At 41.5% G+C, this 24,251-nt stretch overlaps 1 protein-coding gene across 2 annotated transcripts in view; it reads right to left on the bottom strand.

Moving 5' to 3' along the window:
* The window catches only part of LOC102830995 (chromosome unknown open reading frame, human C9orf3), a 541,746-nt gene that overhangs the window by 163,122 nt on the left and 354,373 nt on the right, over positions 1-24,251 (bottom strand). For both annotated transcript variants that reach the window (XM_006867634.1, XM_006867635.1), the window contains one exon: positions 9,373-9,416. In XM_006867634.1, the coding sequence (XP_006867696.1) occupies positions 9,373-9,416 (44 nt within the window). The remainder of the gene's footprint in view (positions 1-9,372; positions 9,417-24,251) is intronic.

Genomic DNA, 24,251 nt, shown 5'->3' with positions numbered 1-24,251 from the left:
TGACCCAAGCCATGGTATTTTCAATAACCTCATATGCATGTGGAAGCTGGACAGTGAATAAGGAAGACCGTAGAAATATTGATGCTTTTGAGTTATGGTGTTGGAGGAGAGTATTGAAGGTGGCATGGGCTGCCAAAAGAATCAATAGATCCGTTTTGGAAGAAGTGCAGCCAGAGTGCTCCTTGGAGGCCAAGATGGCCAGACTTTGTCTCTCATACTTTGGACATATTGTCAGGAGGGACCAGTCACTGGAGAAAGATATCATGTTTGGTAAGGTGTAGGGTCAGAGAAAAAGAGGAAGACCACCAACGAGATAGATTGGCCAAGTGGCAGCATCGATGGATTCAAGTGTGGCAACAGTAGTGAGGTTGGCCCAGGATCGGGCAGTTTTTTGTTCTGTTGTGCATAAGGTTGCTACGGGTTGGCTCCGACTCGATGGCACCTAACAACAACAACAACAACTTGAAACTGACTCAATGACACTTAATAACAACAATGACCCTTCACACCAGCCAGAGTGAAGAGGTTGACTTCCCTAAATGAGTTTTATTAGGAAAACATGTCTGAATGGGGTTTCCACACGTAAGAGGAAGATGCAGAATGCAGAAAGGATTTAGAGACTAGATGGAGTTGTGATCAAAGGGTTAGTGCATGGGACCCACTAAAGAGGTCACGGCAATGGATGGGATTAAATATCCTGAAGCAGAGAAGTCTGAAGAGTGACTGAAGAGCCATTTCAAGTGATTTTACAAAATCTGGTGCACAGCTGTTGTGCATCACTGTGGAGGAGTGAACAAGAGGACATGGACATAAATTTCCTCTGGGGGCGGTTTAGCTTAAAGACACTTCTTTAGGGAGCGTCATGGGAAGGGGGTTGGGAACTGAGGTTTGGAATGTTATTGAGTGAGGTCCAAAGTCTCCACCACAGAAGACTAAAGAATGAAAACTTAGTGCACTCCTAGTGGACAGAAGGTTCCAGGGAAGGCTGAGATGTCTAATTGTTGCTGGAGTTGCCTTGCGTTGTTTGTCGCACCTCATGGTGATCTCAGGTACAACAGAACAAAATACTGCCCAGGCCTGTGACATCCCATGCTCATCTGCAGATCAGGCAGACCATTGTGATCTTGGGGATTTTCACTGGCTGATGTTTAGAAGCAGATCACCATCAGTCTTTCTGTCTTAGTCTGGAAGCCCAACTGGAACATATTTACCAACACAGCAACAGGCAAGTCTTCCAGTAATAGATGAGTACATTGATGGGCATTCATTGGGCGGGGACTGAGCCTGGCTTTCCCTCCTTCATGGAAGGTGAGAGTTCCACCGCTGAGCTGTGGCTGTCCTCCTTTACTTTGTCATGTTTAGCATTTAGACACGGGTACTTTTATGCAGCAGTATTAAAAACAAAGTAAGTAAGATAAAAACTCCTTTGTCCATTCCAAGGCATAAAGGCAATGCTGCTGCTGGGAGCCGTGGAGTTGGTTCTGATTTATAGTGACCCTATAGAGGGTTTCCGAGGCCGTAAACTTTTGCCAGAGCTGAAAGTTGTATCTTTCTCCTTAGGAGTGGCTGGTGGGCTCGAACCACCAACCTTGTGGTCCACAGCCCAGTGCTTATTGTATGGAGTCACCACATTACCATCTTCATTTTGTTGTTAAGTGCCATCGAGTAAGTTCCGACCACAACAACCCTATGTAGGGTTTCCGAGAAGTGGCTAGTGAGTTTGAACTGCCAACCTTGCTGACCTTGAGGCCCACTGCTTATCCTATAGAGTCACACCAGGACTCCATTTTCATTTTGGTGGTGGTGTGTTATGTGCTGTGGAGTCGGTTTTGACTCATAGCGATCCCATATAAGGTTTCTGAGGCTGTAAATCTTTACAGAAGCAGAAAGCCTCATCTTTCTCCTGTGGAACAGCTGGTAGTTTTGAACTGCTGACCTTAAGGCTCGCAGCCCAATTTGTAACCAGTACGCTACCAGAGCTCCTTATCTTCATTTTTGTTTCTTAAAAAAAAGAATCTTCATTAAGATGTGCAATAAGGACTCAGAGGTTAAACAATTTAAAGCCACACAGATGGTACTTAAGGGGCTGAGATGCGACCTACATTGTCAGGCTGCAAAACCTCCACTTTTCCTTTTGTGTTAAACTCAGGCATTATGGTGATATGGCAGTTGGTGATTTACTGTGTAGACAAGCCTGCAGCCAGGAGGCCATGTGCTAGTTAGTGTAAAGCGAATACCTACTTCTCTTCTTGTGAACATTTCCACTGCTGAAGCAGCCTGGCCCTGTTTGCCCTCCAATTATGTATCTGAAGAGATGCAGAGACCCACGGGAGGGGCAAAAGTGTGAGGGCAGGAGAGTTCACTTTTTCAGTTGCATCCAGGAGCAAAAGGCCCCCTCTTGGGAAAGAAGAACACATGTTTTCAGATCACTTTTCCTTTGGAAAGGTTCAAAGCATCTTATAACCATTATCACTTATTCTTCATCATAGCGTTGTGAAGTGGGTGTCAATTGCTGTGTGGCTTTTTTTTTTTTTTTTGCAGATGGAGAAACTGAAGAGCAGGAGGACTCCAGTCAAAGGCAGCCCAGACAGAGGACTAAAAAAACTCAAGTTTTCAGACCCTCAGAATCACTGCAGATATCAAACTGCATTGAGGCCTGCTTGGAACGTGTTTTAAGAGGCAGATGAAAGGATTAACTCCAGTTGCTAAAAACTATTTTTAAAAGGTAATGTAAATGGCCTTATCTCCCAAGGAAATTATGAGACCTTATGAAAATGTTTAATTTTCAGGGAAGAAAAGGACTGTTCATTTAGCCACTCCGCTACACTGCCTCTTAGACAGTTTATTCTCCGCAAGCTGATACTATGTACACAGATTTTGTTGTTTGATCACAATAATCGAGGTGGCACTTAGTACAGGTGAATTGTTAGGTCTGTGCTTGGACATGTACAGTGCTTAAACTGAAAGTTGACTTTTTCAAATCAAGATGCTGAGAATCTAAGTCAATGGTGAAGTTTTTCCCTCTGAGATCATTTGGCTTAAATAATCACCAGAGACAAGCAGAAGCATTTCCACTTAGCCGAGACCCAGGACTTACAGGAAATTACTCTTCTGCATGTCTGATCACTATGGAAATTGATTTTATCCAGAGAGCTGAAAGTACACAAACTCATGACCACATTCTCCGTATTTGTACAAGTGAGTGAGGTACTTCCGAGTTCATTAAGCAAACTCAGGTCCATTCTGCCCTCTCAGGCCTTCCATGTCTTTGGGATAACAGGTTGTTTTACCATCTGGCTGGGGTGTTCCCTTGCTGCGCTCCTATGACCTCTAATGCAACTCTAAGTTTCAATGGTCCATTCCCATCATTTTGAGCTATAAATGTGGTCGTACTTTGTTAAAGCAATGGGGGACAGAACAGGCCAGACACCCTGGTGTGATGCTGCTTAGAAAAATCAGGCACGCTTCAAGCTGAGGAAGTGAGTGTTCTTCTTTACGTGGTGTTAAGGTAAATTGAAATAAACACAGGCTTAAGTGAAAACAGTAGTGCATTTGTCTGTATTGGCATGCTCAGTGGGCTTCTGAGGGTATCGTGATAGGGATGGGAACTGATTAGTAGTGGTATCTGCTGTCTGTGCCTGTCAACTGGATGCTGATCAGAAGAAATGTCTTTATCACTCTTGGCCTTTCAAGACTCTAAGGATCATATATATCAATACCTCTAAAGAAAAGGGCATAAAGGAGCTCTGGAAGTGTAGTGGTTACGAGTCGGGCTGCTAATCTCACAGTCAACAGTTCGAAATTACCATCAGCTCCGCAGGAGAAAGATGCTCCTGTAAGGATTTATAACTGCGGAAACCTTATACAGGGTCACTATGAGTTGGAACTGACTCCACAACACATAACCACCACCAAAGAAAAGGGCATGGTCCCAGCGACTTTCCCACAAGCCTAGAAGTGCAGGCACTAGAGCGACATGAGGCATTGGGAACTTCAGTGCTCTGGATCTGAAATGCAAAATGTCCTTATTCTGCAATGCAATTTGCACACTTGATGGGTTTTTAATTTCTACTAATTTACATTTACTGCTACCTATGCTAGTTTGTTGTACTGTGGTAGCTTGCATGTTGCTGTGATGCCAGAAGCTAGGCTACCAGTATTTTAAATAGCAGCAGGGTCAACCACGGTAGACCTTGGAGCTTCCAGGTGGTGTTTCCAGACTGAGACTAGGAATAAAGGCCTGGCAATCCACTTGCTCTGGACATGTCATAGTAGAGATCAATAGCTAGAGAAGGGCATCAAGTCTGGGGAAGCAGAGGTCCAGCAAGGGTCTGGGAAATCCTTAATGAGAAGGGTTGGCAACAATAGAGATGTGAACCTGCCCCTGGTCATGAGGATGGTGCAGGACTGGCTAGCGCTTCCTTCTGTTGTACATGAGGGCGCCTGCTGTGACTTGAGGGTAGCTAACAATGTCAAGTTGTATTTTTAAGTTCTTTCTCTGTGGATATAAATGTGTTCATCTTGAAGCTTTGCACACAGTATCTTATTTTCTTGACCCAAACATGCCATTTGTGCTGAGAGAGATAATGAAGAGTGCTGATGTGATGTTTATGAAATGAATACTCCCTAGTTCTATGGAGGAGGAAAGAGCTAGGATTAAAACAAATACATGAACATGCACATGCAAACATAATAATTGATGGGCAAAGAAAGAACCAAGAGCTGGTGGTAAAGTTGGGCTATCATGGGGGCCAGGTGCATTGGATGAGGCATCCTGGGCCACTTTCATGCAGGGGAGGCCAGAGTTCAGTATTTATCTGCATTTCCTTCTGCCCAGACATCCAGGAAAGCATTTTTTTTTTTTTTCTTTTTCTTTCCTTATGTTGTTTTCATCAAATAGGAGCACTTAAACAGAAACTTCACATTGAACTCCTGTATTCAGATGCTCTCCCCTTCTACTTCCTCTGCCCAATTCTCATCCCAAACAGAACATCTGTGCCCCTGTACCTCCAACTATTTTGCAGTGTAGTCAAATGGTAAAGAAAGAAATGTCAGGCTCATACCTGACTCCACTATTCATTGTCCATAATCTACAAGCTGATCTGTGGCACCTCTCAAACATCCCTTGGATTTGCTCATGAACCTCACCCCCAAGACCACTGCCACCATCCCTGCATAAGTCCAACGCTCACGGTCTCTTCACTGAATTGCTCTTCCGGAGTCTCACTGGCCTTCTGGCTTCTGGTCCTACCTGCACCTATTTTCCATGCTGCCCCAGAGGTACCCTTGGAATCTGGATTCCCATACTTTAAACCATTTTTGCCTGGAAGTGCAAGTCTAGGATTCTCTGTGCACTCAGATTTTGAACCTAAACCCTATATAGGGTTGCTATGGGTCAGAACCAACTCGATAGCACTTAACAACAACAAAAGAGCTCTAGCAGTCGCTGGGTGATGCACAAGGGGAACTCATTCGCTGCTAATGAAAAGGCTGACAGTTTGAGTCCACCCAGAGGCACCTCAGAATAAAGGTCTGGTGATTTACTTCTGAAAAACTATTCATTTGAAAACATAGGGAGCACAGAATCAACTCTATGGCAATTGGTAGAACACTTGCTACACTAAAGCCATAATGATCTGCCTCATTTCATATGAGTTTCCATCTGTGGCTTAGGAGCTCCCTGAGGATAGGGTTTGAGATCAATTCCTCTCTGGGTTTCCCAGTGTCCAGCCTAAGGCCAGATATGGGAGGTACTCAACAGAGAAATGAGCCACACAAGAGAACAATGCAAGAGCAATACGACACAACGCTGCCCCTGACCGCTGAGCTGATGTGAAAAACCCTGCCCTGTTTAGAAGGGCTCATGTGTCTAACAGATGTGTCTAAGGATCAGTATGTAGCAGGGGCCAGAGATTAGAGGCTCCGGGGGGTAGGTGTGGAGCCCTTGGAGATCAAGATAAAATTGGTACAATATGTTGCATAGGTAAGAGAGTAAACAGTCTGTTTTAATAGTTGAACTAGATTCTGAGATTAGTTAGCAGCAAAGAGACGTCTGAGTCTCTTGAACCTCCTGAAATAGATGCACTGTAGGAATAAAATCACCTTGGCTTTTAGAATTTTAAAAAGACGTTTAAACCTGTTAATCAAATAGAATTCAAACCCAGAGAGGGAGTCTAGCCAAAGGACTTGTGAGTGGTGGATGGCAGCCACTGTTAGACAGAAACACTGCTCTGACTTTTGTCCACACCGACAACGCAAGCCGCTTTGTGGCCTCATGGTGTGTAGCTTCAGTTCATTTTTAGTTATAAAATCCTGATCCTTCAGAGCCAGAGGGCTTGGGACCATCCAAACGAACTCTATGTCTTTTTTAGGAAGAGGATGAAAAGAAAGACAAATTTGAAAACTAAAAATGCACTGGGCTGCTTCAGTAAAAGTTGCTATATTTGTGCCCTAAGATGTTCTCAAAAAACACAGTCATGGCTGAGAAACAGACACGGTCAACAGCCTAAGGAGGGAATATACCATTCCTATGAATTCCCTTTTTTTCTCTGCTTTAGTTCCTAAAGATACAATTCCATTCTACCAGGGGACCTGAAAAGTTATTCCAGGGCAGGTACAAAAGGAAAAAAACCCAAAAAACAAAAAAACCACCCTCCAGGTAAACTGTTATTCTTGACTTTAGAAACAATGACCCCACTTGGTATGGTTTCTGCATGAAGCCGATCTCTGATCTCTGTCTGCTTACAAAGAAAGAATGGTAAAATCTAGAACATTCAGACCTTCCACAACAACCTTGTGCAGCCTCTTGTAAAGCTAAATATCTCGGCCAATTTCTATGGCTCCATGCAGTCTCTCTGGATAAAGGCTTCCTTAGCATCAAAAGAAGAGAGCTTGATGAGGTAGAAACAAGAGTTTATCAAATCATATGTGGGTATTAGTTGTTTTACATATATTTCCACCTTATTAAAACATACAGACCTAACCATAACGTTTCTAGCTGTTGAAGCCAGAACTGAGGGTAGAAGAGGGGAGAGATGGAACAAACAAGGTAATCCAAAAAACGAGTGTTCGGAATAATCCTCAAGGTCACTGGATCCTCCCCTGAATTTGCATGTCATCTCTCATGACTAGCCTGGAAAGACCTGATCCTTAAGACACTGTATGACAGGCCCTTGGCATGTGGGTGCCTGGCCTTGCATAAATCAAATCCATGGCTCTGTAGAATCATTTGTTTCTACATGTGGAAATCTGCTCCATACATGGAAACAGCTAAAACTGTGGGTCAGAAACGGGGAGAGTATGGTTAGGCTTAATTTCTTGAGGTGTCCCGCTTTAAACACTTAAATACCAATTTAGCTATTAGAAATTCTATTTCAGGGTATTCCCTTTAGGTACAAACTTAGTCTGACTCAGGGGCCAGTTGTAAACTCGTTGCTTTGGAGCCGGCTCTGACTCACGGCGATTCCATGCTTGTCAAGAGTGGAATTATGCTCCATAGCGTTTCCAATAGCGACTGGTTTTGGTTTTGGATATAGAGCTCTAGGCTTTTTTCCGAGGTGCCTCAAACCTCCAACTTTTTGATTAGCAGTTGAGTGCATCCATTCCTTACAGCATCCAGGGGCTCTCTTGAGTTAGGTCCTAAATCTCCTTTATGAATCCTTGTGGAGTCCTTCCTAGTGTGTCGCTGTAGTATAAGCACTGGTTCAAATCCACCAGTTACTCCTCGGAAACCCGATACAGTGTCATCTGAGTCAGAACTGACTTGATGGCACTTAACAACAACAACAACAGCCAGCCCTGCCACACACAGCTGTCATATTTCAGGCTGGTTACTTAGCCTCTCAGTACCTCAGTCCCCTTATTACCAAAATAATGTACTTAATAGGGTTGTTTTGAGGATTAAATGAGTGCTTGCCTAAAGCAAGTTATCTAGTGCTTAGTTATCTAGTGTTGCAATAACAGAATACCACAAATGGATGACTTTAATAAACTGAAGAGTATTCTTCACAGCCAGGGAGGCTAGAAGTCCAGGCTCACAGTGCTGGGTATGGGGGAAGGCTTTCTTTCTGTTCGCTCTGGAGGAAGATGCGTTCATCATCTGTGTGTCCAGTGTTTCTTGGAGATCTCCATGTGACTTGGCATCAGTCTTCCCAAGTCTCAGTGCAAGGAGGCCGAATCCAGTGGGAATCAGGTACCCCCTTCCCTGCTCACTAGTTTAATCTCTTTCATATCACAAAAGCAATTGGTTTAAGACACAATCTAGCCTGCCTCATTAACACAACTGTCTCTAATCCTGCCTCATTAACACTGTTGTTGTTCAGTGCTTCTACACATAGTTACCTTGTATAGAAGGGGTGGGAAACCTTGTTTTCTGCCAAAAGTTATAACATCATTCATGGACCATACACAATTATCAACTTAAAAATTAGTCTGTTATATTTGGCCAAACATTTAATGAACTCCTCCCTAATGTGAAGGCTGGAATTGTGATTGCCTTGGCAGGGCCAGACCAAATTCCGGACATTCTTCAACCCTGCTATCTAGGGTTTCTGGTTGGTGGGCTTGAACTAGTGACCTTGCTGTTACCAGCCCAGTGCTTATCCTACAGCACCACACCAGGACTCCATTAGCATCATAAAGGTTTGGATTTACAACATACAGGATAATTACATAAGATCACAAAATGGAAGATAATTATATACTACTGAGACTCACTGACCTGGTCAAGTTGACATATGTATTTTTGGGAAACCCAATTCAATCCATCCCACTTCCCAGTAAGGACTGCCTGCTATCACTATTACAAGAATAATGATGAATTAGTGCTTGATATATAGCAGATGGTTCTTGCTATGATAATGAATAGTGTTATAGTTATTACAGAAATTATGAACGGAGGACTTATACTCACCTATGCTATCTCCTTTCATCTTTCCTAAGACACTTCCAGAGAAGTTTAGAGAATTGAAATTTGGAGGGACTAAAGCCCCTATCTGGCAAGTGGCAGAGCTGGGGTTAGGACCAAGGTGAGACTGACATCACATGCAGGCTCTTATCACTCTGTTACCTGCTTTGCTTTCAGTTAAACAGTGTTTCCTTATATTAAGCCATGCTAATGGAGCCACCCTAACTTTAGAACTGGCCTCTCACAGTCCTTCTCACAGCAGCCAAACCACAGACTGTCCTTGGCTCACCTCCTATTCCACTTTTTTGGAGTCACCTATCTGCATGGGCCCATCTTTACTCTGGCTTATTGCCCCCTGTTGGGAGATGAAAATTTAACTTTCTAGGTTGTAATAAACCAAAATAAGGCAGGGTCACTTTTAGCATCCAAAGCAAAACTAGGTTCTTAGCTCCTAAATTGGGCCTCACCTTTTTTCTTCTGGGATGTTCTCCAACAGCATTTGAAGGAAATCCTGGAATAAGAAAAAAGCAAACCATTAAAGATGCCCATCAATAAATAATTGCCTGGAACCATGCCAGAGAGAGAGAGTTCCCAGCTGCTGACAGCTCAACTACTAGAGAAGCTGGACCTAAGCTGCACTGTTAGACTATATACTCTAAGACTAAATTTACTAATTTACCAGGGTTTCAACTCAGTTAAAGTGGTTTGTTTTGTAAAAACCAGGAACAAATTGAAAAATGTTTGTCATTTTTACCTAATCCAATGGTTTATTTCCCTTTGTGTTTAACTAGTTTCAAAAGACTTGATTCTGTAGGATAAGCACTGGACTGCTAGCCACAAGGTCAGCGGTTCGAGCCCACCAACTGCTCCATGGAAGAAAGATGAGGCTGTCTGCTCCCACAAAGATTTACAGCCTCAGAAACACTGAGCAGGATTGCTATGTGTCGGAACCGACTTAACGGCACTTAATAACAGCAACAACAATGGTTTATTTCATTTTGTGTTGAACTATTTTTAAAATGTTTGCCCTAGGTTAAGCACTTTGACTTAACCATGGCCTCTTCATCAAAACAATCTGAACTCCTAGAGGCCAGTACAGACTAACTTACAACTTTTCTGCCTTGCTCTTTGGAAACGTAAGACAAAAATCAAGATGGTTCATATCCTAATGATGGAGCAAAGATGCCCACAATTCCAGAGGCAGTTCATGAGTCCCTACCTCTATCTACAGCCTCTGAGAGTGCTACTTTGCACACCCTCAATTTTAGGACATTGTTGTTGTTGTGAAGTGCCACTAAGTTGGTTCTGACTCACAGTGATCCTGTATAGGGTTTCCAAGGAATGGCTGGTGGATTCGAACCACCAAACTTGTGGTTAGCAGTCCAGTGCTTATTCTATAGTGCCAAATTGACTCTAGACATTAATTAATTAAAGTAATAGTTATTTAAATCAAAGGTATGACTTACACACACAAATTTTTGTCTGTACCATGAAAAATTTCCAAGACTTTCAAAAGTATAAAAAATAATATAATTAACCTTCATGTACCCACCAATCCACCACCAATGCTCTCCCCATCAATTCCCCTGCTTCCTGTATAATTTAGAAACACATTCTAAACATCACATAATTATAAATATTTCAGTAATAGGTATTGAAAAGGACTCTTAAAAATACAACTACAATACTATTGTTGCTGTTAAGTGCCATTGAGTCGGTTCCGAGCCATGTTTGTTGTTGTCGTTAGGTGCCATCGAGTCGGTACCAACTCATAGCGACCCTACGTACAATAGAACGAAACACTGCCCAGTCCGGGGCCAACCTCACTACTGTTGCCACGCTTGAGCAAATTGATGCTGCCACTTTGCCAATCCATCTCTCTGGAGGTTTCCTCTTTTTCTCTGACCATCCACCTTACCAAACATGATATCCTTCTCCAGCGACTGTCCCTCCTGACAATATGTCTGATGTATGAGAGAAGTCTGGCCATCCTGGCCTCCAAGGAGCACTCTGGCTGTACTTCTTCCAATACAGATCTGTTTGGTTTTTTTGGCAGCCCATGGCACTTTCAATATTCTCCTCTGACACCATAACTCAAAAGCATCAATTCTTCTACGATATTCCTTATTCATTGTCCAACTTTCACATGCATATGTGGTTATTGAAAATACCATGACTTGGGTTCGGCGTACCTTAGTCCTCAAGCTGACATCTTTGCTCTTCAACACTTTAAAGTGTTGTGCAGCAGATATGCCTAAAGCAATATGTCATTTGATTTCTTGACTGCTGCTTCCATGAGTGTTGATGGTTGATGCAAGAAAATGAAGTCTTTGAAAACTTCAATTTTTACTCCATTGATAATATTATTGGTTCAGTGATGAAGATTTTTGTTTTCTTTACATTGAGATGCAATCCATACCAAAGACAGTGCTCTTTGATCTTCATCAGTATTTTAAGTCCTCTTCAGTTTTAGCAAGCAAGGTTGTATCATCTGCATATCACAGGTTGTTAATGAGTCTTCCTCCAATCCTGATGCCACGTTTTTCTTCATAGAACCTAGCTTCTCAGATTATTTGCTCAGCATACAGGTTGAATAAGTATGGTGAAAGAATACAACCCTGTCTCACACCTTTCTTAATTTTAAAACATTCAGTGTTCCCATGTTCTGTTCAAACAACTGCCTCTTGGTCCAGGTACAGATTCCTCATGAGCACAGTTAAGTGTTCTGGAATACGCATACTTTGCAATGTTGTCCATAGCTTGTCATGATCCACACAATCAAAAGCCTTTGCATAGTCAATAAGCACAGGGAAACATCTTTCTGGTATTCTTTGCTTTCAGCTGAGATCCACCAGGCATCAGCAATGAGATCTCTTGTTCCACATCCTCTTCTGAATCCGGCTTGAACTTCTGGAAGTTGTCTGTCAATGTTTGCTTGCAGCCATTTCTGTATTACCTTTAGTAAAGCTTTACTCACATGAGATATCAAAGATATTGTCCAATGCTTTCCACATTCCATTGGGTCACCTCTCTGGAATGGGCACAAATACAGATCTCTTCCAATCAGTTGCCCAGATAGTTGTCTTCCAAATTTCTTGGCAGAGATGAGTGAGTGCCTCTAGTGCTGTCTCACTTTCTTGAAAGATTTCAATTTGTATTCCATCAACTCCCAGTGTCTTGTTCTTTACCAATTCCTTCAGTGCACGTTGGACTTCTTCCTTCAGTATCATTGGCTCTTGAGCCTATGTTACGTCTTGAAACGGTTGAACATCCACCATCTCCTTTTGGCATTTCCTTTTGGTACAGTGACTCTGTGTATTCCTTCCATCTTCTTTTGATGCTTTCTGCAACATTTAATAATTTTCCCAGAGAATCCTTCAATAACATAAGTCGAGACTTAATTTTTTTCTTCAGTTCCCTCAGCTTGAGAAATGTGACCCTGTATATGGTTTCCAAGGAAGGACTGGTGAATTTGAACCGCCGACCTAGAAGTTCAAACCGACCTTGTGGTTGAGTGCTTATTCTATAGTGCCACACCAAGACTCCTATAAGATGTGAAAAATTCAAATATGCAACATTTAAAATAAAAGTTATATTTAGTGAGCACCTTGAGTATCAGGACCCATCATTTCACCCCATCCAATTCTGGAATCTTGGTTTGGTCTCCTCATCTTGGTTAGGTCACCCAGTTAAACTGAGGACATACTATACTGAAACCTCATTTGTTGTTGATTTGAAATTCAAATTTAACTGCCCGTTGAGCATGGTTGTTGTTGTTGTTGTTTTTGCTAAATCAAGTAATCCTAATCTCAACCTTCTGTTATGTGAATGCTTGGTGAAATGTGTTTTGGATAAATCCAGAATATGAAATAAACAAGAACAATATTTTACTTTCCTTGGAACTTGATAATATTGGATAACAAATAAATTCTACAGGTTGAAGTTTTTCTTTCAATGAATTGCAAATGATCTTTTTAAACGGGCCTTTTAAAGAAGGCATACATGGAAGCCCAGATGACCAAAAATGACAATTGTAAATTACAGTCGCTCCCAGTAGAGCCCAGTCTGCAGAACGAGGTCAGCATAGCACTCAGTGGAGACTGAGTGAACTCTGAGTGGGAGATGGGAGCATAGTCTTTGTATTACAAAACAGATGGAACTACAGAGAAGTGGAAATCTGCAAGCCATCTGTATGACTAGGTGTTTTTTATAATCAGCACACTAGAGTGCAGCCATCTCTACGCTAGTGGAGGCGTCTTCCCATTTCTCTTTATGGGCAGTGATGGTCCATTTCTTTCAGAGGCCAAGTCTCCTTATTAAACACATTAAGGAAAGATTTATTTTTTGCAACCTCTATTTTCCTTTGAAGACTCTGTCTGTTGCTGCTTTGACTAAACAATACAAATGAATAGTAAAACTAACATTAAAAACAGGGCCTCCATAGGCCAAATTGAGGGGAACAACCCATACAGATTGATATCTCACATCTGAAAACATTCCTTGTACCTGCAGGAATAGCTGGAGGAAAAAACCAAACAAACAAGAAGCTAAAGGAAACAAGAATAGTAGTCATAATCAGAAGAACTTCCTTGAGGTTTTTAAAAAAAGTTATTATTTCAATAGTTGTTTTGCAAAGCATATTTGAGTTAGAAATTCATTTACTACAATCTGATATGTTAATAGATTATTTTGTAAATATTTCATTGGTTTAAGGACATTATTCTTGATTCTTAAGAATCCAAGTACTGTAATTATAACTTTTTACTAATTTCACTTCATTATCTCTGTATAGCCCACATTTGCTCAGTAATTTAGGCTCAATTATATGGGAAAAATTACATTAACTCAGTGGCATGGGGGGGATTTAATTGCACAAGAAGCAGGAAATTCGAAGTTAACCTTAATTCTGCCCTTCTGCAATTTTCAATTACAATCAGATCTTTCTTTATAGGACTGTAGAGCACAAAAAACCAGAATTCCTTGTGAATACAGGAAAAGTATGAAAGGTCTCCGAGAAGCCATACTTTATGTTTTAGGAAACATGGCTGCCTTGCCTTCTAGCAGGTCTTGGAGCATCTGCTTCATCCTGTCTCAGAGCTGAGACCTCAAGCAACATAGCGCTTGATTGTTGTTGTTGTTAAATGCTTTTGAGTCAGTACTGAGTCATAGTGACCTTGTATAGGATTTCCAAGGAGTGGCTGGTGGGTTTGAACTGCCAACCTTGAGGTTAGCCATCCAGTGCTCATTCTACAGCACCAGACCACAACCCCAGCACTTGATTAGAGGTCACTGGGGTGATAGATTTAGGACAGGGGTTTAGGGAATCATTTTTCCTGCCAAGGACCATTTGAATATTTATAACATCACTTAATAGAAATTTATGTTACTATGAAAAAAGCTCTGAGATTTATTGAATTTTGAGTCCTACTTGCAGCTGCCTTGGCTGAACCAGACCAAATGATTTCATGGGACCCATGGGCCAGACGTTCCCCACCTCAGGTCTAGGGGATCACATTGGGTCCCACAAACTATCATCTTGGCTATCTCACTCCACCAGGCTAAGTGAATATTCCTTCTCCAGTGCTAGTTTCCTCTGATCCTGTCCTGTGCTCTATGCAGCCCAAGAAGATAGTCTCCAAGCAGTAGAAAGCTATTTGTCAGTGGACGCAACGTAACTGGCTCTTCATAGTCATTTCATAGACTCAATCCATAGTTGCTAAATGCTAGGGTTTTGTTGTTGTTGTTTGTTTTTTGTCTCTTCATAAATGGGCATATAGCCCTAGAGTGCACTTTTGATAACTACTTGCCCCCACCCAACTTCCACAACAGAATGACATGGGATGGCATCAGTGGGAAGACGTCTTCCATGGCGATTCCTTCACCACTTCAGCTCAATCCTTTTTTTTTTTTTCCCCTTTTATTGTGTGATAGTTTACATGGGGGAACATTAGCTTTACACTCATTCTATTATACATCGTTTCATTGCCATAGTTACCATCCTGTCCATGCATCATCACCCAACCAAAGGTTATACCCCGCAGGCCCCCCCTCTCTCCCCACGGTCCTCAGCACACAGCTCCCTCCCCTCCCTGGATCTCAAGTCCTCAGCCACTCCATCTCTTCATGTCATCCTCTCTATCTCCATCTCAGGCCTTGCTGCTTCTCTGGGTGGGGTCCCGATTTCTGTTCTTCTCCAGTGATGGTCCCAGAGGCCTTCGTTCCTAGACTGAAAGGTTAATCACATCCCTCCTTGCTACAAAATATCCACCTTTACCTTTCCAGTCCTCACAATCCATCCTGATAACAATTATTCACCCCTGCATCACAAGAGAACCATTCGCATTTCTTTTCATCAGCCCTTCCTAGACAGGTTGGATATTACTCACTTGAGACTCCACCCTCCTCCCCGCCCTGTCGATTCAGGTTCCCTTTTGAAAGCTTGTAAGCCAGTCACTTCTTACCTTTGTATCCCTCCCCCAATTTTGGGTAGCCAATGTTCAAATTGCCCATCCCTATACTGGACATATTGTAACCCCTTTTTAGGTATTCCAGTCAGTTCCAGGCAGAAGATGAACTTACAAGCTTTCTATGGTGGTATTTCTGGTTATTCCTTCCTCTACTCTCCTGTGACTGTTTTATAATATAATGCATGGAAAACCAAGGTTCAAGAGTCAGCCAAGCATCTCAACATTATTCCCCCCGCTTCCCCATTCCAACCATGTCCCAGTCTCTGTATCCCAGAGCCCTGTTGTTCCAAGGCTGTGCCTACATCATTTATTACCTCTGTCCCATTTAGCTCATTCCTACCTGTCTGTTCTCCCATCTGCTTTGTTCCTCCATTCCCCTCTCCCTACTTGTATATTGCCCCCCTCCCCAACACCCAAGCTATCCTGTGTCTATTCCCTGCCCTGTGCTCCACCTTCCCCTCCCATCCTTAACCCCACCCCTACGCCCTAGCATCCAGTTAATCATCCACTTTAGTGGAATAGTATGGGTTCTTTTTCTTAGTCTTTTACAGTAGTGGTCCTATGCAGTATTTTTCCTTTTGTGATTGACTAATTTCACTCAACATAATGTTCTTAAGGTTCATCCATGTTAGGAAGTGGCATGCTGCTTCCTTGTTATTTTTCAATGTAGCATAGTACTCCATTGTGTGTATGTACCACAGTTTGTTTACCCATTCTTCAGTTGATGGGCGTCAATGTTCACACTTCCCTTTAGTTCGCTGACAGTTTGGTGAAAGCAACTTACAAATGGCAATTGGACAGGGGAGGGATTTTCTTTATGGCTGATTGTCAGATCTCTGACAAAGCCAGCTAGCAATAATTACTAGGGTTTCACCTCTGTAGTGTGCCTGAAAAAAACCCTTGAAAACCACAGGTAAAAAACAAGAAAACCCACTTTTCTCAGTGGGCTGGGATTAAATTTTACCTGGATTCCTGGCAAGTCTTACAAGCCCACGCCCTAGTCACAAAGAAACTGAAAATACATTCTTGGAGAATTTATTTTTTTTTCATTCCTTTCTCCCTTAACAATATATATGTTAATCAGATCCATCCCAGACAGCTTGTTTGATTAACACCTAACAACACTAAATTAAGCATTATGATTTTTTTTAAAAAACTAACACTGATTTTGGGAAGTATTTTTCAGTCTTGGTAAAAGTATTCAATACAAAGCAGGTGCATGCAGATTTCACTAGATTAACTGATAGACACTGACTTGACAATTATACAGAGTTAACAATTTCTATCTGGTGTTTTAGAAATAATTACCATGGTCACGGAGAGGAAGTGGGGATGGAGGAGAAGCAAAACAAACCATCAAAATGTTGACGCAAGCTAAGCAGGGTGATAAGATAGGATCATGAAGAGATGAAATAGTCAGGAGGAAGTCATTATTAGAGCAGTTTTAGTGGGGCTGGAAAGATGACAATACTGAAATGCTGGACTGTGTGCTCGGAAGAGGGAAATAACGTACTAGAAAGAATTAAGTATTGGGGAAGAATAGAGGGATGGTTAAGTAAAGAAAAATGAACCACACCCCTTCTCATCAATAGTTAACCTAACAAAGACACAGTCCATTAAAAAAAAAAAATAGCAAAAATGTCACCAGCATTATCCAAGCAAGAGTACTAATTCATGTCATAAACTTCAAACGGAACAATCAAGGAAAGAACATAAAATTCAAACACAGCATCTAACCTTTCCTCTGCATTAACTCTCCCCACCACCAAAACTCATGTGCAGCAGTTCTTGTTAAGTGTCGTTGAGTCAGTTCTGACCCATAGTGACCCTGTATAGGGTTTCTGAGGAGCACAACTGACTTGGTGGTGCAAACCGACGTCCAGTGCATTAATCCACAGTGCCACACCAGTAGTGGTACTGATTATTGATAAATTCTCACAAATACCCAAACATTTAGAAAGAGAAAGAAGTATCCTTATTTTGCCTTTTCTCTGGAAATGGTTGCTGTGGAGAGGTGAGCAAAACGTGGGAAATACAGCTGAGGATGACTGTATTTGGTGAATTATGTAGGTGTCAGAGGTCAAGACTGCATTGGAGGAATAATTCAATGGCAAGAGTACTCACAATAGGAATAAGCTACATCTATACTAGGTGCCAAGGAGCTCTGGTTGCGTAGTGGTTACAAGTCATGCTGATAACCTCAAAGTCAGCAGTTCCGTGGGAGAATGCTCCCCTAAAGATTTACAGCTTCAGAAACCCTGTATAGGGTCGCTATGAGTCGGAACCGACTCTACGGCACACTATCACCACTACCATACTAGGTTCCTGGAGTCCTGATATGCACTGCTGGATAAAGCACCAGACCGCAAGGTCTGTTTGAACTGCAAAGTCGGTGGTTCAAACTCACCAGCCATTCCTTGGAAATCCCATACGGGTCGCTATGGATCGGACATCACTTATCAACAACAACATACTTGGTCCAGGCTCCTGGGTAGTGCTGTAGGAGTAGCACTGGATTTGAGCCACAAGGTCAGCAGTTCAAACCTACCAGCTGCCTCAGAAACCCTATTACAAAGTCACTGTGAATCAGAACCGACTGGATAGCACTTAACAACATCAATACTAGGTTCTGAGACAGATTTGTTTGTTCTTCTGAATACACCATTGTATACTCAATAATCTTCACCAACACCATAATTCAAAGGCAATCAATTCTTTGATATTCCTTGTTCATTCCAGGCACATAAAATGATTGAAAATACCATGGCTTGTGTCACTTAGGAGCCTTGGTGGCCCTGTAGGATTAGCACAGGACTGCTCACCACAAGGTCGGCAAATTAAACTCACCTGCTGCTCCAAGGAGAATGATGACGCTTATTGGTCTCAAGAAGATTTATAGCCTTGGAAACAGTATACAGAATCACTGAGTTGGAGTCAACTCAATGGCAGTGGATTTGGTTTTGGTTTGGAATAGAATAGCTAGGTGTTGGAACTGACGACACCACGGCACCTAACAACAACAATGGTTAATGACGCTGAACAGCTTTTCGTGTGCATGTTGCCATCTGAATATCCTCTATAGTGAAATATCTGTTCAAGTGTTCTGCCCATTTTTTTCATGGATTTGTCTTTTTGTTATTTTTTTAAAGTTTTATATCTATTGTAGGTTTAGTGAAACCTATTGAAACCAGAACCTGACCAGGACTGCCTGGTTTTTCCAGGTCTCACCTTTGGTAGAGTATAGTCTTAACTATTTTTCTATCACATCTTGTTAAATATCCTACCTTTTAAATACCCAGAAAGTGTGTCTTTTCTATTTCATAGTACTGGAAAACAAATGAAACCTTTAAAAAAAAATTATTTGTATGCTTCTTCAAATTATGTGCAGATACACGATGTGTATAGACTATTTAAGGTCGGTAGTTCAAGCCTACCCACTGCTACTCAGAAACCACGGTTGCTACGAGTCAGAACCGACTCGATGGCACTTAACAACATCCTTGATCCAAGGAGCCCTAGTTGCGTAGTGGGTTACATGTTGGGCTGCAAACTGCAAGGTCAACAGTTTGAATCTACCAGCTTCTCTTCGGGAAAAAAGATGAGGCTTTCTGTTTCCAGCCTTAGAAACGCTATACAGAGTTGCTATGAGTTGAAACCAGCTGGACAGCACACAGCCACCACCACCACGGTCCAGAGAAGCTTAGCAAGGAATACTTAACAACATTTAAAAAGAATTCGTATAATCAAGTTCTTCTAGTAGATTTCTTCCCCTCCTTTATCTCCAGAGATGTGTAATATCTGAGCTTCAAACTGTAGTTCACATGGAAAGCAACACAAGTCTGAGGTAAGCAGGGGAAAGAATAACAGGTAGTATACCAATACTATATGAGAACAATCAAAAGGTCTGATGAGAGACTCATATCCAGAATGTGCAAAGATCTCTGACAACTCAACAGTAAAAAGACAACCCAATGAAGAAAAGGGCAAAAGACTGAAATAGAAATTTCTCTAAAGAAGATATATAGGTAGACAACAAGCACACGAAATGATGCTTGATGTCATTAGCCATCAGGGAAATGCCAATTAAAATCATAACCATGTACTCCCTCACATCTAGTAGGATGGCTATAACAAATACTGAGTAAGCAAGAGAAAGATAATGAGTAAGCAAGAATGTGGAGAAATTGGAACTCTCATCCTTTGTTGTGGGAGTGTAAAATGATATGGCTGCTTTGAAAAACAACCCAGCAGTTCCCAAAAAGGTGAAACACTGTTACCATCTGACTCAGGAATTCCACTTATAGGTGGAGGAGTGAAAATATATGTCCACACAAAATTTTGTACAGAAATTATTTTGTACAGTAGCAGTATTATTCATAACAGCCAAAAAGGGAAATAGCCCAAAGGTCCTTCAACTGATGAATGGGCAAACAAACATGGTATATCCATACAATGGAATAGTATTCAGCCATAGAAAGAAATGAAGTTCTTTCATTATGGCTGGACCTTGGTTTCAAGGTCCAGCCATAATGGTTTCAATATGGCTGAACCTTGAAATCATTATGCTAAGCAAAAGGAGTCAGACACAAAAAGCTGCTATTATTATATGGTTCCATTTATATGAAGTGTCCAGAACAGGTAAATCTATGAGACAGCAAGATCAGTGTGGTCTAGGGGTGAAGAAGGAAACATGGATGAGTGTTGGTAACGGGGCTTCCTTTGGGTTTAATGAAACTGTTCTAAAATAAGATAGTGGTTTTACAACTCTAAGAATAGACTAAAACCCACTTAAAAAGGGTGAACTTCATTTTATGTGAATTATAAAACTCAGTAAAGCTAGTCTGATTCAAGAGAGAAAAGCAACAGAAAAACGGAATGATTTGGTTGAGAGAGCACAAAGAATTCCATCAGAAGTGGAAATCAGACCCTCCAAGGTCATGGTGAATGTCATTACAACCTGCAGTATCTTGATGATCAATGTTAGCAGTAGGCATTCTGGCTAATCAGTTAACCAAGCATACAAGATATCGGAATCAGTTTTCAAATTGCCATTCAACATACATACGTATTTGGGGAGAAGCCGGGTCTGAAGAAAGAATGTAGAGAAACACTGCATACACTCTTGTTAAATTCTTATCTCTGCCTTCATTTGTGTTGATATTATACATGCAGATCAATTACAGCACACACTATAGTTAATGAGACTAATGGTTATGTGAATACAGTTCTCAAAGAACCAAAACAGCCTTCAGTCTAATCTGTGCTGTTACGGATTGAATTGTATTCCTCCCCAAAATACGTGTTGGGATCTCAGCCTCTCTCAGTGTGGATGTATTCACGTTTGGGAATAGTGTTTTCTGTGAGGTGAGTGAGCCATACCCGTGTAGGATGTATCATAAACCTACTCACTCGTCAGTTATCAAAAGAACAGATTAGAAACAGGAGCAAGCACAAGAGAACGAAAGACAGATACCACATGAAGATCCCCAAGGGACCAGAGAATACTGCAAGAGACAAAGAATCCTCCTCCCCGCTCCTCACCCTAACGCTCCCCACAGCTGATAGAAGGGGCTTTCCCCTAGACTCTGTGCTCTGAGTTCCCACTCCCAGCCTTCTGAACTGTGAGAACAGAAATCTCTCTTCAAAGCCACCTATTTGTGGTGTTCCGGTGGCACTACAGGATAATGTGCTTGACCACATGGTCAGTTCGGGCCACAGGGGTAGCAGTTGAAACCCAACAGCCATGCCTTGGAACCAACTAGATGGCACTTAACAACAGGAAACTAATACATACAGGAAAGAAGCATCCTCTCTTCTCTATCAGTTATGAGCACTGTTTTCAGAAGCTCTCTCTTTGTTGATGGGCACCCTGGTAGTGCAGTGGGTTAAGCATTGGGCTGCTAACCAGTGATTCCATGGGCGAAAGATACACCAGTGATTCCATGGGTGAAAGATAAAGCTGGTTGCTCCTATAAAGATATAGGTCTCAGAAACCCTACGGGGCAGTTCTACTCTGTCGTATAGGGTCACCATAAGCTGGAATTGAGTCCACAGCAGCGGGTCTGGTGTTTGGTTGTCTCTTTGTTAACTTTCTCGCAGTGTGCAGCACTGCCTTATGAACTGACAGTTTAGTGTACAGATTACCTAGATACTTCTCTATTTGTTGTTGTTGTGAAGTGCTGTCAAGTCGATTCCGACCCATAGCGACCCTGTGTAGGGTTTCCAAGGAGCAGCTGGTGAGCTTGAACCACTGACCTTGCAGTTCAAATGACCTTGCAGTCTGATGCATTAGTCCACAGCGCCACACCAGGACTCCCTATAGCTTCTTACTATTTGTTTATTAAAATTTTATGACACTGTGTGTCAGACGTGTACTAAGCTCAGCATATATATATGTTGGTGACACAAAGAGACTGGTCTCTGGCTTTGTTGAACTTATACAGTGAACATATGAGATAGAAAATTAGCAAACAGACCTCGAAATGAAAATGTAATTATAATGTCCATGCCAATAAAAGCCATGAAAATGGCCGAGTGGTAGAAACTCACAGGATGGTGACACATCAGAAGAGTTGGAATGACATAAAGATTACGACATTTAAGCTGAGATTAAAGGACAAGAAGGAGGCAATAGCAGGGTTCTTCTGTTTTTGTTTTTAAGGTTACTCAGCAACTATACACCACTGTCTTGCAAGATGGTCTATAAGATTACTTTCCTTGAAACAGCACTTTCCTTGGGTTCACTTTAACTTCCTATTTCCCCTTCTGAATTAAATTGTAAACCTTTATCCTTATTGTTATTGTTGTTAATTGCCATCAAGTCAGTTCCAACTCATAGCGACCTTATGTAGGGTTTCCAAGGAGCGGCTAGTGAATTTGAACCGGCAAACTTGCACTTCAAACAACCATGAGTTTGAGTGCTTATCCTATGGTGCCACACCAGGACTCTACCTTTATTTATTTTTTAATAATGTATATATTTTAAGCTTTAATTTTTTAAAAAATTTTTGCTGTTGTTGAGAATATACACAGTAAAACATTTACCACTTCTAGTTTCTACATGTACCACTTAGTGGCATTAATTAATAATATTCTTTGCCTTTTGCAACCATCCCCACCCTCTTTTTCTGAGTTGTTCCTCCCCAGTAAACATAAAGTTATTGCCCTTTAAGATTCCTTGCTAATATTTCAAGTTACTGTTGGCAATCTGATCCCAATAGAAAGTTCTTAAAAGAGTTTAATACTCAAGATGGACATTTTTGACTGGTCATGTTTAAGAAGAATTCAGGGGAGAGTTTTGCTTTAAGGTTTAAAGATTATTTCAGGGCAATTGTTTCAGGAGTTCATCTAACCTTCATGGGTGAGTTCATGAAGGTTAGACTTCATGGTTACTTCTAAACTTCAGGAAGTCCCTGAGAATCTGAAATTCTGTTCTGCATTTTCCCACTTTTGTTCAGGATTCATCACAGAATCTTCTATCCAAATGTTTAGTAATGGTAACTGGGCATCTTCCAGTTCTTGTCTGATGGAAAAGGAAATAGTTGTTTATGGTGGCAATTAGCCACACATTCTACGTTCTCCTCCTGCTCCTGACTCTCCTTCTTCCTCTGTTGCTCCAGGTGGATACAGACCAATTGTTGTGCCCTGGAAGGCCACTTGCAAGAGTTTAAGGCCACAGGCACCACCCAGTGAACTAGGAAGTAGAACAGAAGCACTAACCATGTTAATGAGTCAATTACCTGGGAAGTCCCATGACCCTAAACTTCCAAACCAAGGAGCCAAATCCCATGAAATATTTAGCTGTACATAAGCAGCTTTAGCAGCACTCTTTCTTTTAATTTTTGTCACCGTTGTAAATGTATTTATCATACAACATTTACCAATTCAACCTTTTATAGGTGTACAACTTATTGAGAGCAATTGCCATAATCATTGTGGCAGCCCTACCTTAATCAATGCAATTATTCCATCACTGTCACATCATTTTCCCTGTCTCTCCTGCCCCAGGTCACCACTAATAACCTTTGTTCTTTATACATTGGCCTTTTCATATAAGTGAGGTCCTTTTAGAGACCTCACTTATATCAAAATGCAATACAGTATTTGTCATTTTATGATTAACTTATTTCTCATTTTAAGATTAACTTATTGCACTCAGCATAATGTCTCCCAGCTCCATGCATCAATACTTCATTTCTCCTACTAGCTAAGTAGTATTCCACTGTATGTATGTACCATATTTTGTTAAGTTGTTTACCTGTTCATGACTATTGAGGCTGTTTTCACCTTTTGGCTACTGTGAAAAGTACTACAATGAACACTGGTGTACAAGTCTTCAGTCCAGTCTATATTTTGAGGGTATACCTAGGAGTGGAACTGCTGGGTCATAGTGTAGTTAGCTAGTTTTTTGTTGTTGTTGTTTTTTTGTTTTTTTTGTTTTTTTTTATGTAGAACCACCATATTGTTACCTACAATGGTTGTATTATTTTGCATTCCCACCAGTTATGAATAAAGGTTCCAATTTCCCTAGCTCCTCACCAATATTTGTTAGTTCCTGGTAATTTTTAGTGTCGGTTTTTATCTTAGCCATCCTGTTATTGTTACTGTTAGGTGCCACTAAGTTACTTCCAACTCAGAGAACTTAGAACGTACAACAGAACGAAGCACTACCCACTCCTGTGCCATCCGCACAGTTGTTTGCGCCCACTGTTGCTGCCACTGTGTCAGTCTGTCTCATTGAGGAGCTTCCTCTTTTTCACTCACTGTCCACTTAAAATGTTACCCATAGTTGATCCACACAGTCAAATGCCTTTGTATAGTCAGTAAAGCACAAGTAAACATCTTTCTGGTATTCTTTGCTTTCAGTCAAGATCCATCTG

Source organism: Chrysochloris asiatica, unplaced genomic scaffold (assembly GCF_000296735.1).
Source record: "Chrysochloris asiatica unplaced genomic scaffold, ChrAsi1.0 scaffold00107, whole genome shotgun sequence".
Classification (NCBI taxonomy): Eukaryota; Metazoa; Chordata; class Mammalia; order Afrosoricida; family Chrysochloridae; genus Chrysochloris; species Chrysochloris asiatica.
This window is presented reverse-complemented; position numbering and strand designations above follow the sequence as displayed.